Genomic DNA, 13,865 nt, shown 5'->3' with positions numbered 1-13,865 from the left:
CCAATAATTTTCCAAAAATAAAGTGACATCAATTTACATGTGGACTTTGCATGGAACACCATAGAATATTTATATTTAAATTTTGTCATTATTTTAAGAATAAACATAAAAACCTTTGTATTAAATATAGGAATTCTTTTTTGGGTCCACTCTACCGAGTAAGTTATTCATAGTATTGACATTCACTGTAGAAACATCTTGTAAATAATTTTTTTTATTTAAGAGTTGTCAATCAAGTCATTACTAAATATTAATACCGCAGTTTTATTGAATATTTAAACATAACATAAATGATAATCAAACATAAATATGTATTTTTACAATAAAATCTTTATTTTGATGAACCATCTTTTAATGTAATTGTTCTATTAAACACTAATTTAGTATCATTAGAATCCAAATCCACACAAAAATACCCTAATCTTTCAAACTGATAATTCTTTAACACCGGTGATTTTAATATGTGTTCATCAGCATAAGCATTGACTATTTTCAATGAATCTGAATTAATATCACTAAGATAACCGTTTGGCACTTGATTAGTGTCTTCTGGATTTTTATGCATAAATAATCGATCATACAATCTGACTTCAATTTCGTGAGGATTTGAAACCCAATGTATAAATGCTTTTGGTTTTGGTGCAGTTTTAACGTCTGTTGCTTGAACATGAATTTCTTCTATTTTTGTACCAGCAGTTATCACCTTTATCACTTTGATCACAATTCCTGCATATCTCAAACCAACAGTTTGGTCAATAGTTAGGCGGCGATAATCTTTATCCGCATTTTGACTAAAATCACTGGATTCAATGTACAACACTGATGAGAACTTGACATCGTGCCAACCTTTGTCTGGATCACTAGGAAAATCAGGAACACTTAATGAACATGGTTTATTTAATTCATCAAAGTTGGTAATTATTATTTTCAAAGGCTCTAGGGCAACCATAGTTCTAGATGCTGTAAGATTTAGGTAATCTTGAACTTCAGATTCGAGCATTTGTGGATCAACAATAGCTTGAGCTCCAGTTACACCCATACGAGCACAAAATGAGTTTATAGATTTTGCAGGAAAGCCCCTACGCCGCAATGCAGATAATGTAAACAACCTCGGGTCGTCCCAATCGTTAACAATTTTATTTTCAATTAATTTACCAATTTTTCTTTTTGATACAACCGTATAGTTCATATTAAGTCTACCATATTCCCATTGTACAGGGCAATAAAGATCGAGGGAATTGCACAGCCAATAATAAGTAGATCTTCGATTTTGAAATTCTTTAGTGCAAAGAGAATGTGTAATATTTTCAATGGAATCACAAAGACAATGGGTATAATCATACGTAGGATATATACACCATTTGTCTTTAGTACGATGGTGTGGCAAAAATTTGATACGATAAGCAACTGGATCTTGTTTGCCTTCTTCAAGAGTGACTTTCATTCTCAATGTAGCTTCTCCTTCGTCGAAAATTCCATTTTTCATATCATTAAGTAAAGATAGATTTTCTTCTACTGGACGATTACGCCATGGGGAAGGTGGTGGATTAAATCCTTGCATGTCTTGTTGTTTTTGATGGCAGACATAAGCCAATCCTTTTTTTGTTAAAGCAATAGCCCAATTGTAGAGTTGATCAAAATAATCTGAAGAATGGGTGATTCTGTGAGGTTTATATCCTAACCATTCGACCATTTCTTTGATACCTGTAAAATATTTTTCTTCTTCTTTTTCTGGATTTGTATCATCATACCTAGAAGTACATAAAACATGAGTTAAACACTTTATTAGTAATATTATTTTTAAATCTTTACCTGAGAATACATTCTCCATTAGAAGCTTTAGCAAATCCAAAATTTATATTGATAGCCTTGGCATGACCAATGTGTAAAATTCCATTAGGTTCTGGAGGGAATCTAGTAATAACTTTGCCACCAGTTTCTTTTAAATGTTGTGATAATAATTTTTCTGTATTCATAGTAACAACATAACCATCAGTTTTAAAATTTTCTCCAGGCTTATGAAAGTCCACTTTACTCATTAACTCTTCAATGGACAGTGGTTCATAAGCAAGAGGCTTTTTTTCTATGAGTTTGATTTCTTTGACTTTTTTCTGTTTTTGAACAGGTGCTAAATCAGCTTCAGTTTTAGCACCTAAAATTTCCAAAATTTGACTGTCAACTATATTTTTTATTGCTTTTCCATCAGCCCACACCAGTTGTTTTCTGACTTCTTGCATTAAACCACCAGTGTTAAACTTATATCTTTTTTCTATTAATTCATTCTTGTTTTGAGATATAATTTCATCAACTGTTTGCTTTATTTTGTCTATAGTAATAACAATGCCAACTCCGCATGCTTTATCCAACTCAAGTAAATCTATTTTTTCAGATATTAATGAGCGTAAATACTCCAAACTACAATCGATTCTTTGGGTTGTATCCAATTTGTATTCAAATATATATGAGTCAATGAGACTTACATACTTAAAGTCTTGGCTTTTTAACTTGGAAGCTAGGTGGTACAATAAAGTACCATAATTAGTTAACGGTTGATCTGTTTTTGGAAATTCATCAATGACTTTTTTTAAGTTGGAAGTCAAATTTTTATTTTTAATAGTTTCTTTAGCTTTTGCTTCAGAAAGGCCAATAGAGACAAACAATTCCAAATCAGACATTTTCAATATCTGAAAAAAATATAAGAAAACATAAATTTTTTTTAAACAATAATAAAAAAAAATATTTATAAATTATTTTTACCAATATCTATTTCAAGACTTTGAATATCTTTTGTTCTGATCAGAGCACTTGAAACAGTTCCTATTGGAGTATGTAAATCTTCAACAGCAATATGGTTGTAGGCTCCAGTAGTTGCAATAAATGTAGCTTTCACTTTAGAGTTATCATATAAGATGGCAGTGCAAGGTTTACCTAAAACATTATAATGACATATATTAATACTATTAAATTTGTACAAAAACTTTAAGTTGATATAATATGTTCCAAACTTTTATTAAAATGAAACAAATATTTATCTAAATAAATCAATATTAACTAACCTAACCATACCTAGGTACAAATTAGTTATAACTTATAACTAAAGACCGGATTTATATGTTTTTACATATCGTTACTGGGTCTATACAGTCTTATGAGATTAAAAAATGTGGATGATTTGTTCAATTCTGAATGCATAGAAAAAAGTTTTTTTTACATATTTGAGAATATTTTATGGGTTAGAGAATATTTAACTCATTTAGCATATTTTGGAATATTTCGTAAATTGTGAGAAAAAATTTGTATTTATTTTTAATTTTAATATTACGGTACCCAGAAAAAATTTTTTTGAACATTTACAATTTTTTATTTTATCATTTCCAACTCTTACTAAAGTGCAATAATATTCCATTAGAATACGAAACTTTAAATACCTAATAATTAACTCACTATTAATATAAAATTGAAAAAAAAAAATTTTAAATGCATATTAAAGTAAATATAATGATGTTTATTAATTATTTTTACATATTTTTGCTTTTTTTTTGTATATTTTGCATATTTTTTAAATTTTTGAGAGAATATAATGAGAATATTTTAAGGTTTTTTCGAGAATATTAGCATCATATTTAAGGTATTTTAAGAGAATATAAATCCAGTCTTTACTTATAACCTATTTTACTTATTACTTAAGACCCGTAGGTTATTTTATTAAAGCTCAGTGGCATATAAGTGCTTTACTTGGTAGATTTACTCTAATAGGTATTTTTTAAATCAACATTTAATTACAGTTTGACACATAAAAAGAGCTCTAATAAACCAAACAAATATTTAAATAATGTTTAAATATAACTAAACAACTTTTATTAATGATAGGTACATCTGTATTATTATTAAATTGTTGTACTAAAAATAAAATTGTTGATTTCATACTCTACTTTCGGGACGTTAATAGATACAGTTAATGTACAACGTTCAGTTACACTGGATGTGCGGACCTCACATTACATATGCAGAGCCACCATTGACAATGAAAAAATTTATGTGAGCGAGTGTGTACTGTGAAAGTGATTTGAATTCCCTTTCCTAATTTTAAGTGTGGTTATTGTATTGACTATAGTTAGGTATCATAGTTTTTATGTTGGAAAAGTGGTGGTGGGGTGTAAGCATACCGACGTAACTTTTGAAATGTGTACACGATACGGAGTTGCGACAATAAATAATAATAATATTATGATTATATTATGTTGTTTTATCTTTTATATTTATTATTTTTTTCAATAAACTATTACAATATTGTATAATATATATGCGAGTGCCGAGTACTTATATAATATGTTTTAATATTTAATGATACTTGTATTGTGAAAGGAGCTGTGAGTCAACTAGTCAAGCAAACTTCTTTGTAGGAGACCTACCTGATTGAATCTTTAATAAAAAAAAATGGAAGTAGGTAGGTACTATTTTTAGTGATTGCTTAGTGCTTCCACCACTGAAAAATTCACAACATGCCATGGAGAAGCTATCTACCTTTGATAAAAAAAAAAGGATGAAATACCTTTGTAATACCCTAATATACGATAACATATATATATATATATATATATATATATATATATAAAGTAAATAACCTAGTTATTATTTATAACAATACCCTAGTTGTTAAATAATCATAGCTAGATAACATACACATTAGTCTAGACAATATGTAAATAGATATCATGAAAATATAACACTAGTTATTTCATTTAGGCATAAGTATAAAATTTATATTTACAACAGAAGTTGAATTTAATGTTGAGTATTCTGTATTTAAGAACTTTTCCAAGCAGGATGTCCTAAGCTCTAAGAAACTATGAAGATCAAAAACCTTCATTAAATTAAAATACTACTAAAATACATCTTTAGCAGCATTGAATAATTTTAAATCCAATAGGCAGGTAAATATAACAATCCATGCCAGAAAATTCTGTTATTATATGTAATAAATAATTATCTACTAGGGTATATATGTCAATAACTTCAAATTCTACAGACTACAATTATACAACTAGGTACTATGAAAAATTATTTAATAATTTGTTTTTATAACAGAACATACCACGATAGAAATAACTTATTTCTATCATGTGGAATATACCAAACGCTGTAAACGCAATGAACGATACCTAAGTCGATCGTGATAAAAAATGAAAAAGTACTTGCCTTCGAGTTTTGAGATTACACTGAGGAATCGTTCTCTCAAAAAACTGGCTGCGATCTGCTCACGGTCGTCCATAAAAGGTTTGCAGAAAACGACTGAATTACTGAAAGGCCTTGTGGAAAACGGGAACGGGGAAGTGCCGAAGTGGTCATGTGGACTATTATCACCACAGGGCACAGACGTCGATGATTGTTGTAAACGTACGCGAAAACGGTTCTCACTTTCGTCGGAACTCTTCTTCCGTTTCTGATAATAATATAGTGATACGCGGTCGGATCACCGGACACCGACAGCCTGCAATGCTGCAGCTGCTGCGGCAGGCTGAAGACGGTCGTGTTCAGTGTTCACGGTGTTGATCTTCGCCCTGCCGCCTGCCGCACTCGGCGGCGTGGGCGGTGGGCACTTGTATGAAGGTAGCAACGAACTTCTAAGCGCACACACTACACACACCCCAACAAATACACTACTACACATATTATTCTTTTATCACGATATAAATTTGTAATATTATAATCTAAGACCGTGATATTATATATATTTAAATATTGTACCTATTTTCTATCCAACACCAACAACAATAATAAAAATACTATAATAATGTTATCGCTTTAATGCGATGTTCGGTGTGTGGTGGGTCGATCATATATCTATATTTTTGTGGCAGACAAACATTGCTAACTTTACTACTTAGTACTTTGGTACTTTAGTACATGAATACAACTTAAAAGGGCCATATTAAAAATCTGATAATAATATTTTATGTGTTGAGTGTTTATTTAAAATTTTAAACATTGTTGCCGTTTAAACGATGGACTGACGGCGCTTTGACGAATTTTAAAATGCTGATTTTTTACCATAGTTATTAATTAATCATTAATTTAAGGATCAAGGCATTCGCGCACCGACTCACCGCGTTTATCACTCGACCAATCGTGCGGAGATAAACAAACGAAACGGATACGTTCCCAACTTTGACGAATCGCCCATATCAACAACAATATTATATTATATTATATTTTTATTTTATTCAACTTACTTATAACAAAATATAATAATAATAATTGTATATTGTATTAAATTTATTCCAAACGTAATTAATGCTTTGTTTACTATATCAGTACCGTAATTATATAAATAAATTCATAATTGTAAGTGATTAGTTAAGTTTTACGCGTAATAAATTAAACCAGTTACCGATACACATTTGAGCTTTGGAGTAAGTGAATTTAATTAAATATTATATATTTCATAGATTCTTATAATAACCTTGTATTTACCTAGTTATAAGCTATCTATCCATAAATATGTTGTGTAAATGTTTGCTAAATTGTAATTCATGATTATACTGTAGAACTATAAAATCATTCCCTTATCATTTCACTGGACTCTTTTCTATAATACCTAGTACTTAATATCTTTATTTTTATGTATAAAATATTGTTTTGATGTTAACAGACTTAAAGTTATTACATTCTCACTATACCCGCTTTAATCACTGTCCATCTTAAACAATAGTAGGCATTGTAAGTTATTGCATTAATTGATACCATGTATTTTTTTTAAATAATTTCCTATAATATTTGGAGAATTATATTTATAAACCAATAGATATTTTTTTTGTACTTCAATATAATTTTATAATTTAATAACTACCAAGCAAATTTATATAAGCATATCAATGAAGTTTTTGAAGTTATTAAACTTAACATTCTAAAATAAAACATCTATAGTACCTATTCTATCTACCAAGAACTTTCAAAGGAACTGTAGTCAATTTCAAATTTAACTACAAGCCTAGATATGATGAGTGCTACCTTAAGGGCGTTTTTAAATAGGAAGAGTGATTTTTTACATCAAATCCTATGAGAAATTATCTTACAAGGGTTATATAGAGATGGTTACATATTACTTATTAGTAACTAGCGCATTTTAAGATGCAGGTATATCTTAAATTCTTGCAAGCACTGTAATAGCCCATTTTTGAGTCTATATAATATATTTTTTTATAAATAGAATTATACAGTCATCCAAATTCAATATTTTATAAAATGTGATGATTGCTATAAAAATTTTATTTTATTCTCATTCTTCTTTTAAATTCTAAAATTACTTTAATATATTATGCTGTGTCTGCGAAAATAGGGTACACTGTATTAATTACCCAAAATTACTCAATACCGTATAATAATATTTTTGAATTCTGTTTGCGGAACATCAAACTAGTCTATTGGATCATCAATCTCCCACAGTCAACATTTTAGATATGTTTAGGGTGCCGAGTAATGTAGGTACCTGAGTTATATAGTGTACCCAATTTTGGCGGACACACAGTATATATGTGTATATATATCAATTTTATTTAAATTAAAATTAGCTAGTCAAAAATATTTAATAAATGTTTTCAGTTTTTTATATTTTTGGTTAAATTATTTTAAATGTTTTCAGTGTTATGATGGGCGATGTGACTGCTGAAAGTCCTCCTGCTGATGATTTAAATAACTCTGGTTCTTCTTCTTCTTCGTCGTCCGATTCTGATGGTGAATCAAGTAGTTCTTGTACCAGTTCTTGTTCTTCTTCCTGCTCTGAAACACATAAAAACCAGTGCAAAGACTCCAGTTTTCCTAATTGTGATGAAGATATCCCAGAAGATACAGATATTCCACAGTCAAATGGTCAGTCTGAATGGATGGTTTGTCAGCTTTGCCTGTACAAAGTGAAAACGCCTTTACAATTAAAACAACACATGCGAATGCACACTGAACATAAAGTACATCGTTGTGCCATATGTAATAAAACATTTGAACAAGCAACTCGACTAGAAAAACATATAGCCATACACTGTGGCGCAGATAATCGTTTTGAATGTTCACTTTGTGGCAAAGTGTATAAACTTCGAACTCAAATTGTCAGCCACATAGCGGCTCACAAAAAACAAAATGCTGGGCGTCGTATATCATATACATGCCACATTTGCACTAAAAAATTTTCAAACAAGTCAAAACTAAAAGAACATGTATCAGGACATGAAAACGGAACACTGCATTCATGTGATGTTTGTGGCCGAACTTTTAAATTAAATTCTTATCTTGTTGTCCACAAAAGAACACATGAAATGAATGTATCTTATACAGGAGATAAACCATTCACCTGTTCGCTGTGTAATAAGTCGTTTTTGAGCAAAAGTAACCTTGATCTACACATGTTGGTGCACAATTACGTTAAAAAAGCATCGTATAGCTGTGACATATGTGGAAAAATATTTATGCGCAAATATAACTTTGATGCTCATGTTAAAATACATGAATAGTTTGTAAGTTTTTACCATTTCAACTAACTTATTATTGCCACAAAATTCTCCATTATGCACTAAAGCCGTTATAATTTTTATTTTTTGTGAATTTTTGTTTTTGGAAACTAAAAAGCATTATTTTTTAAATATATTATGTATAATAATGGCTTTTTGAACTAATGTTTTGGTAATTTTATTAATATTTCAATTATTATCTCATAATTTTCCTTTATTACAATTCTTGTAAAACAATACTGGATAATATAAAATCTGTACACACAAATTTTTGCTGTTAATTGGGGAAAATAATTTACCAAGCTAAAAACTCTCGATTTCCATTGTGACCATAAAATATTTATAACTGTTTTCTTAGTATTTATTATTGATTTTCCACACTCATTTATTTATAAAAAAAATATATATTGTATAACAAATGTATGTCTCATAAATAATGTATAAATCCAGTATGTATCCAAGTAACTAGAAAATAATGTTCCAATATATTAATTTAAGTCCATTTATATTATGTATATAGTGAAAACATAAATCGTACAAAACCATAGTTTATTTAAATGTTTATTATTTATTTTATTTTAACGTGTATTATAAATTGTATTTAAGTGTATTTTATGTTTAATTCAGAGACTAAACTTTTGTTCTTCAGTATAATCAGATTTTAAACAAATAGTATTGCTAAGAATCATATTAGACAGACAATTTTTTGTAATTATATAAACTTCTAGAAAAATAATGTAATGATTTTAGTATAGATTGTATATCTTTTTTATTGTAATACGTTTGTAACCATTCCAAGACAAAATGTCTATTGAAATTATATTGTACTATTTATTGTGTATTTTCTGACGTATTCTATATAATATATTTTATGTATATCACTAAAATATACACATTATAATATTGTAACCAAACTTTGAAAACTTAAATTGTTTGACATAATGATATGAAATATTTATTCATTTATTTTATATAAAAAAAAATTGTATTCAGATTTAAAAATGATATTGCTTTTTAATAATCAAATATTATAAAAAAAAGTTTTATTAATTATTTGAGGCATTGTATTTTATTTTTTCTTACCAATGAATATACCATTAATTTCTTTTTGAAAGTAACTCTAAACAAAATAAAATATTTACTCTTACTATTAGCTGTAATATTATGATTGTTTAGTACTTTAGGATTGCTGTTAGCTAAAAGTTAATGAGTAAATAATTTGTATTGTTTTTATTTTCATGTTGTATTTTGTATTTATTCACAAGAATATATTAAAACTTTAATTGTTTACTGGTAGTACATACCATGTTTAAATGACCGTAATGTGTGAAATCAAAAAGAATTTTACACATCTTCTTGTGAGTCACGTTTGATTAAGATATGATTGGTAAAAAATATATAATAAATTATGTGTATTTAATTGGTGTCTTCTGTATGACTTATTGTTAGTTTTTATTTAAAATTTGAAAATGTTGTGCTAGTAGTTTATAGACGAATGAAAACTACAAGTATATATAAATACAATGTATGTGCATGTACATTTTCATTTAACTACTATAAGAAATAATCATATTTTATTTACAGTGTTTGTATGTTTATATAACTATGATGTCTAGTTCCTTAGTGATTTAAAAAAAAAGTACTATATTGTGTAATTTACTTTTGTGGCATTTCCAATTTAATTTGTTCCAACAATTAAGTTTATTTTCATACCTAATTTATAGGCATGTGTGATGTGTACTCAATATTCTATGTAATATAACGACCTAATTTTTATTATTAATAGATATTAGATACCAATATTACTAATAGATCTTATGATACCAATATTTTATGTTAAATTTTCATATTATGTTCGTGTGTTGTTTTTTTTTCTCTTTCCATTAGATTTGTTCTGTTACAATTTTTTCTCAACTCGTAAACTGTCTATAGGTACATTATAATACTTTATAATTGAATGTGTATCTACTTAATTTTTATCATCACTATACCTATGTAAATATTATAGATTTTCGTGAACTATGTGGTACTCAATATCAACTTGTTATTTTTTTCATATTCAGCTTATATTCCCATTTGACTAAAGTCTACATTTGACTTAGTCATAAGTATTTTTTTGTTGAAGGGACAACATTGATCCCCCTCCCAACAAAAATCAAACTTAATATTGTTGATGGATTTTTTATTTTTGGAAATGAAGATTGTAAAAGGTTTTAATACGGGACTAGGGGGCTGTGTGGCAAGAAAAACCGGTTAAAACACAATATTAATAATATTTACGTAGGTATACCTATTACCTATAGGATTTTAATGATTCAGTTCATAAAGATGATTAGGTACCTATTAATTGGATCTTGATTAATTAAAGATCGTACCCAAATAAATATGATGGGTTGTAACTTGTAATGTATCATACTACCATGGAGCTTTTGTTATATTCTTTAGACAAACCTAGTTATAGATTGGAAACTGAAAATCCTCTAACGGAGGGTTTGACACAGTATTTTTATGCGAGTAGGTACCCTAAGTACCTAAGTATTTCATTACATTTTTAATTGCCAATTGGTATATGTACGTAGTTATTAAGATTGAATAGCTCGGTGTTTTTGTTTTTATAAAACTATAACTACCTAATTTGCTTTTATTTATCTTGTCCAACTTTTTGGTTTAGGTAATATCGTATACTTGTATGTCATGGGCTGTTCTATTAGAATCCTTATTTGACGAAAGTTTAATAATATTATATTATAGCAGGTCAGCAGGATCATAGTTGGATTTGCGTGTGGTTAGTGAAGACGTGGAGTGTCCAAGGTATTAGGTACTGAAGAAAAAAGGCAATGTAGGTTCTATTGATTTTATAATAGGGAGAAAATGAGTTAAAAGTAAAAAAAAATCATACGGAAAAACAAAAAAAATTAAGAAAAAACTGGAATTTTTACCTATAGGTACTTAAAACTAGTTTGAGTAAAACTCAAAAACGAATAACACTCAATAACCGTGACACCGCGTTACAATTATACAATTACATTATTACAATGTTACTGTTACTTGAATTTTTAATCAAATATTTATTTATTAGTATTTTCTATAAATGTTCAAATATTCAAAATATTTTGCCTCTTTTTAAACTATACTTCTATAGACTGTAAATACCTACCTATATCATATTGACATAAATATTGTACAATTTAGTTTAAATAATTTAAGTATGTAATGTAAGCCAATGATCCTGTTATCGAGGCATCAACTTTAGTAAAAAAAAAAATAAATTAAATGTCTAATGGTATTTTAATTTTTTTAAGACAGTATCATACTATCATCAGTTTGATACCTTATAAATTATAATATGTATTATAATATGTCATATGCGTACATTTTTTTACCTTGTAGGAACTTCCATATCTCTTTTTATATTCGTGTAGGAATTTAAACTATCACATATGTAGGAATTAGCGCAGTGGCGTACGCAGAATTCGTTTATGGGCGGGGGGTTTACCATTTATATATATGTGTATAAAAAATGTTTATACAAATGGTATACAACCGTGTAATAAAATGTTTTTCTTATTGTGTGGGGGGGGGCTGGGTTAAACCCCTGCGGTACACCACTGAATTAGCGTATGTAATTGTTTATTTGCTATACTCTCGTGTAGGAACTTACGATTCCCCGTTTGGCCGCCAAGAGAATACTTGTCTAAGGAGCGAATTACGCTATAGTAATGTGCTTGTTGCCAGATTATTCTGGTTTGACGTTATATTATGATGATTTAGAAATCAAAGATATTTTGGAATTTAGGATTATCATTAACCGAGGAATTGTAGTTGAGAAAATGAGATAAATGTATGAATAATTAGTTTTTTTTATTGAACTTTAGCTCGGCGACTAAGGCCTAATGCCCTAATAGGTACCTGTTGTGGGGGTTACGAACTGTGGTAGTGACTAGGGGTAAGTAAGGTTGGTACGGTAGGTTGTTTTTACGATTGTTATACGGTTGTTACGGTATGTAGCAAACACGTGTATGTGTGGCAAGGTTTTTAACTATTATGAACCCGGGTGGTCACCCATCCGGAGCTAGTAGCTGTGGCCGTTACTCACTCCCAGTCGCATTCCGCGACTGGTAGCAGCCAACGCGCCACGCCAAGCCACTATAGTTTTTTGTTTAGGTAGCCAGGTAGGTATGTATACAAATATTTTTAATTTCAGTTTTAATATTATTCATGGTCAGAAAAAAAATACAAACAATAAAACAAACATCTACAGGGTGGATCTTATGTCATTGTATGCGGGGTTTTTTAACGATTATGGATCTACATAGAATTTCGTTAAAACGAAAAAAGACGTGTTTCTTTATTTTAAACAGGCAATTTTTTTTTAAACTTGCAGGTTTACCAATAGCAAAATCAACTTTATTTTTCAAATGGTAACTACTATATATAATGTATTCTTAAAAAGCTTATTTTTCTGAACATTTTGATAGTCAAATCATCAATTTTGGTTCGCTAGTTTATTAACTATGGTCCTCTAAAGTTAGGTAAAATATGCATTAATACTTTAATTGAAATAATTGGTATAGGTTTAATTTACAAGAGCTAAATAATTTTTTCTTGTAACTACCTTTTTATGCACTTAAGTAGTTTAACCGATTATCTAATGAGTAATGATTCTCTCTCAAAAAAAAAAAAAACAAAAAAACTTGTTGGCAAACATAGTTCATTATTTTTATTTTAACATACAATCATCAAAATCAGTACCTATTAATATTTTAATTTGTTACAATAGGTAATCGTAATTAATTACTTCATAGTTACTTTTCTTACAATATCATAAATTTGGATTCTTTATTAGGTGGCTAAAGGCTAAAGTAATTATGGTAAATTGGTAAATGGTATTCGTTCGTAGTCATTAATGTCTTAGGTATGTATGGGGGTTAAAAAAATTGTGTAATAAAAAAAAGGCAATATTTTGTGGTGCTCTTCTCGTAAACTTGAAATTTGAACCATATATGTTCCCTATATTGGTAGGTATCGCATGCAAAGTATGAATTTAGGAGTTGAAATTCATAACCCTTCTTATTTTTTTAGTTTTGGACATTAACATTTTATTTCGTACTTTTCCTTTCATAAATTTCTATCATACTTTTCTTATAATAGCATTAATTTGGATTCTTTATTCGGTGGGTAAGGACTAAGGTAATACCTAATGGTATTTGATTCTTGTTATAATACCTAATACTAGAAATCTGTAATTAACTCAGATTAAAAGTATGCCTAAATTAGGTACAACCTATATTGAAATTGACTATTTATCTAAATATACTGTAAATAGTTTATTTTAAATCACGATTATTAAATAATTCTTAAAGA

The 13,865-nt window shown here is 28.6% G+C and overlaps 2 protein-coding genes across 4 annotated transcripts; one reads left to right on the top strand and one right to left on the bottom strand.

Moving 5' to 3' along the window:
* Nucleotides 1-244: 244 nt before the first annotated feature.
* Nucleotides 245-5,551, bottom strand: LOC132950188 (probable glutamine--tRNA ligase). Of its 2 annotated transcripts, XM_061021466.1 has the most exons (4): nucleotides 5,200-5,551; nucleotides 2,762-2,928; nucleotides 1,813-2,684; nucleotides 245-1,751 (listed from the first exon to the last, which is right to left on the bottom strand). In XM_061021466.1, the coding sequence occupies exons 1-4, from the start codon at nucleotides 5,270-5,272 to the stop codon at nucleotides 332-334; spliced, it is 2,532 nt and encodes an 843-aa protein (XP_060877449.1). In that variant the 5' UTR covers nucleotides 5,273-5,551; the 3' UTR covers nucleotides 245-331. The 2 variants fall into 2 exon arrangements, with proteins under 2 accessions (XP_060877449.1, XP_060877448.1); XM_061021465.1 differs by lacking the exon at nucleotides 5,200-5,551 and having other exon boundaries at nucleotides 2,758-2,896.
* A 170-nt stretch (nucleotides 5,552-5,721) lies between these two features.
* LOC132950189 (zinc finger protein 616-like) lies at nucleotides 5,722-9,921 on the top strand. 2 transcript variants are annotated; one of them, XM_061021467.1, is made up of 2 exons: nucleotides 5,722-6,413; nucleotides 7,643-9,921. In XM_061021467.1, the coding sequence occupies exon 2, from the start codon at nucleotides 7,647-7,649 to the stop codon at nucleotides 8,502-8,504; it is 858 nt and encodes a 285-aa protein (XP_060877450.1). In that variant the 5' UTR covers nucleotides 5,722-6,413; nucleotides 7,643-7,646; the 3' UTR covers nucleotides 8,505-9,921. The 2 variants fall into 2 exon arrangements, with proteins under 2 accessions (XP_060877450.1, XP_060877451.1); XM_061021468.1 differs by lacking the exon at nucleotides 5,722-6,413 and adding an exon at nucleotides 6,503-6,720.
* Nucleotides 9,922-13,865: the final 3,944 nt, after the last annotated feature.

Source organism: Metopolophium dirhodum, chromosome 8 (assembly GCF_019925205.1).
Source record: "Metopolophium dirhodum isolate CAU chromosome 8, ASM1992520v1, whole genome shotgun sequence".
NCBI classification, from domain to species: Eukaryota; Metazoa; Arthropoda; class Insecta; order Hemiptera; family Aphididae; genus Metopolophium; species Metopolophium dirhodum.
This window is presented reverse-complemented; position numbering and strand designations above follow the sequence as displayed.

Excerpts from the sequence above, each read along its gene's own strand:
- LOC132950189 (XM_061021467.1), top strand. The coding sequence starts at position 7,647 with ATGATGGGCGATGTGACTGCTGAAAGTCCTCCTGCTGATGATTTAAAT.
- LOC132950188 (XM_061021466.1), bottom strand. The coding sequence starts at position 5,272 with ATGGACGACCGTGAGCAGATCGCAGCCAGTTTTTTGAGAGAACGATTC. Across the intron at positions 2,929-5,199 it reads TGTAATCTCAAAACTCGAAG|GTAAACCTTGCACTGCCATC; the intron begins GCAAGTACTTTT and ends ATAATGTTTTAG. Across the intron at positions 1,752-1,812 it reads AATGGAGAATGTATTCTCAG|GTATGATGATACAAATCCAG; the intron begins GTAAAGATTTAA and ends ATGTACTTCTAG.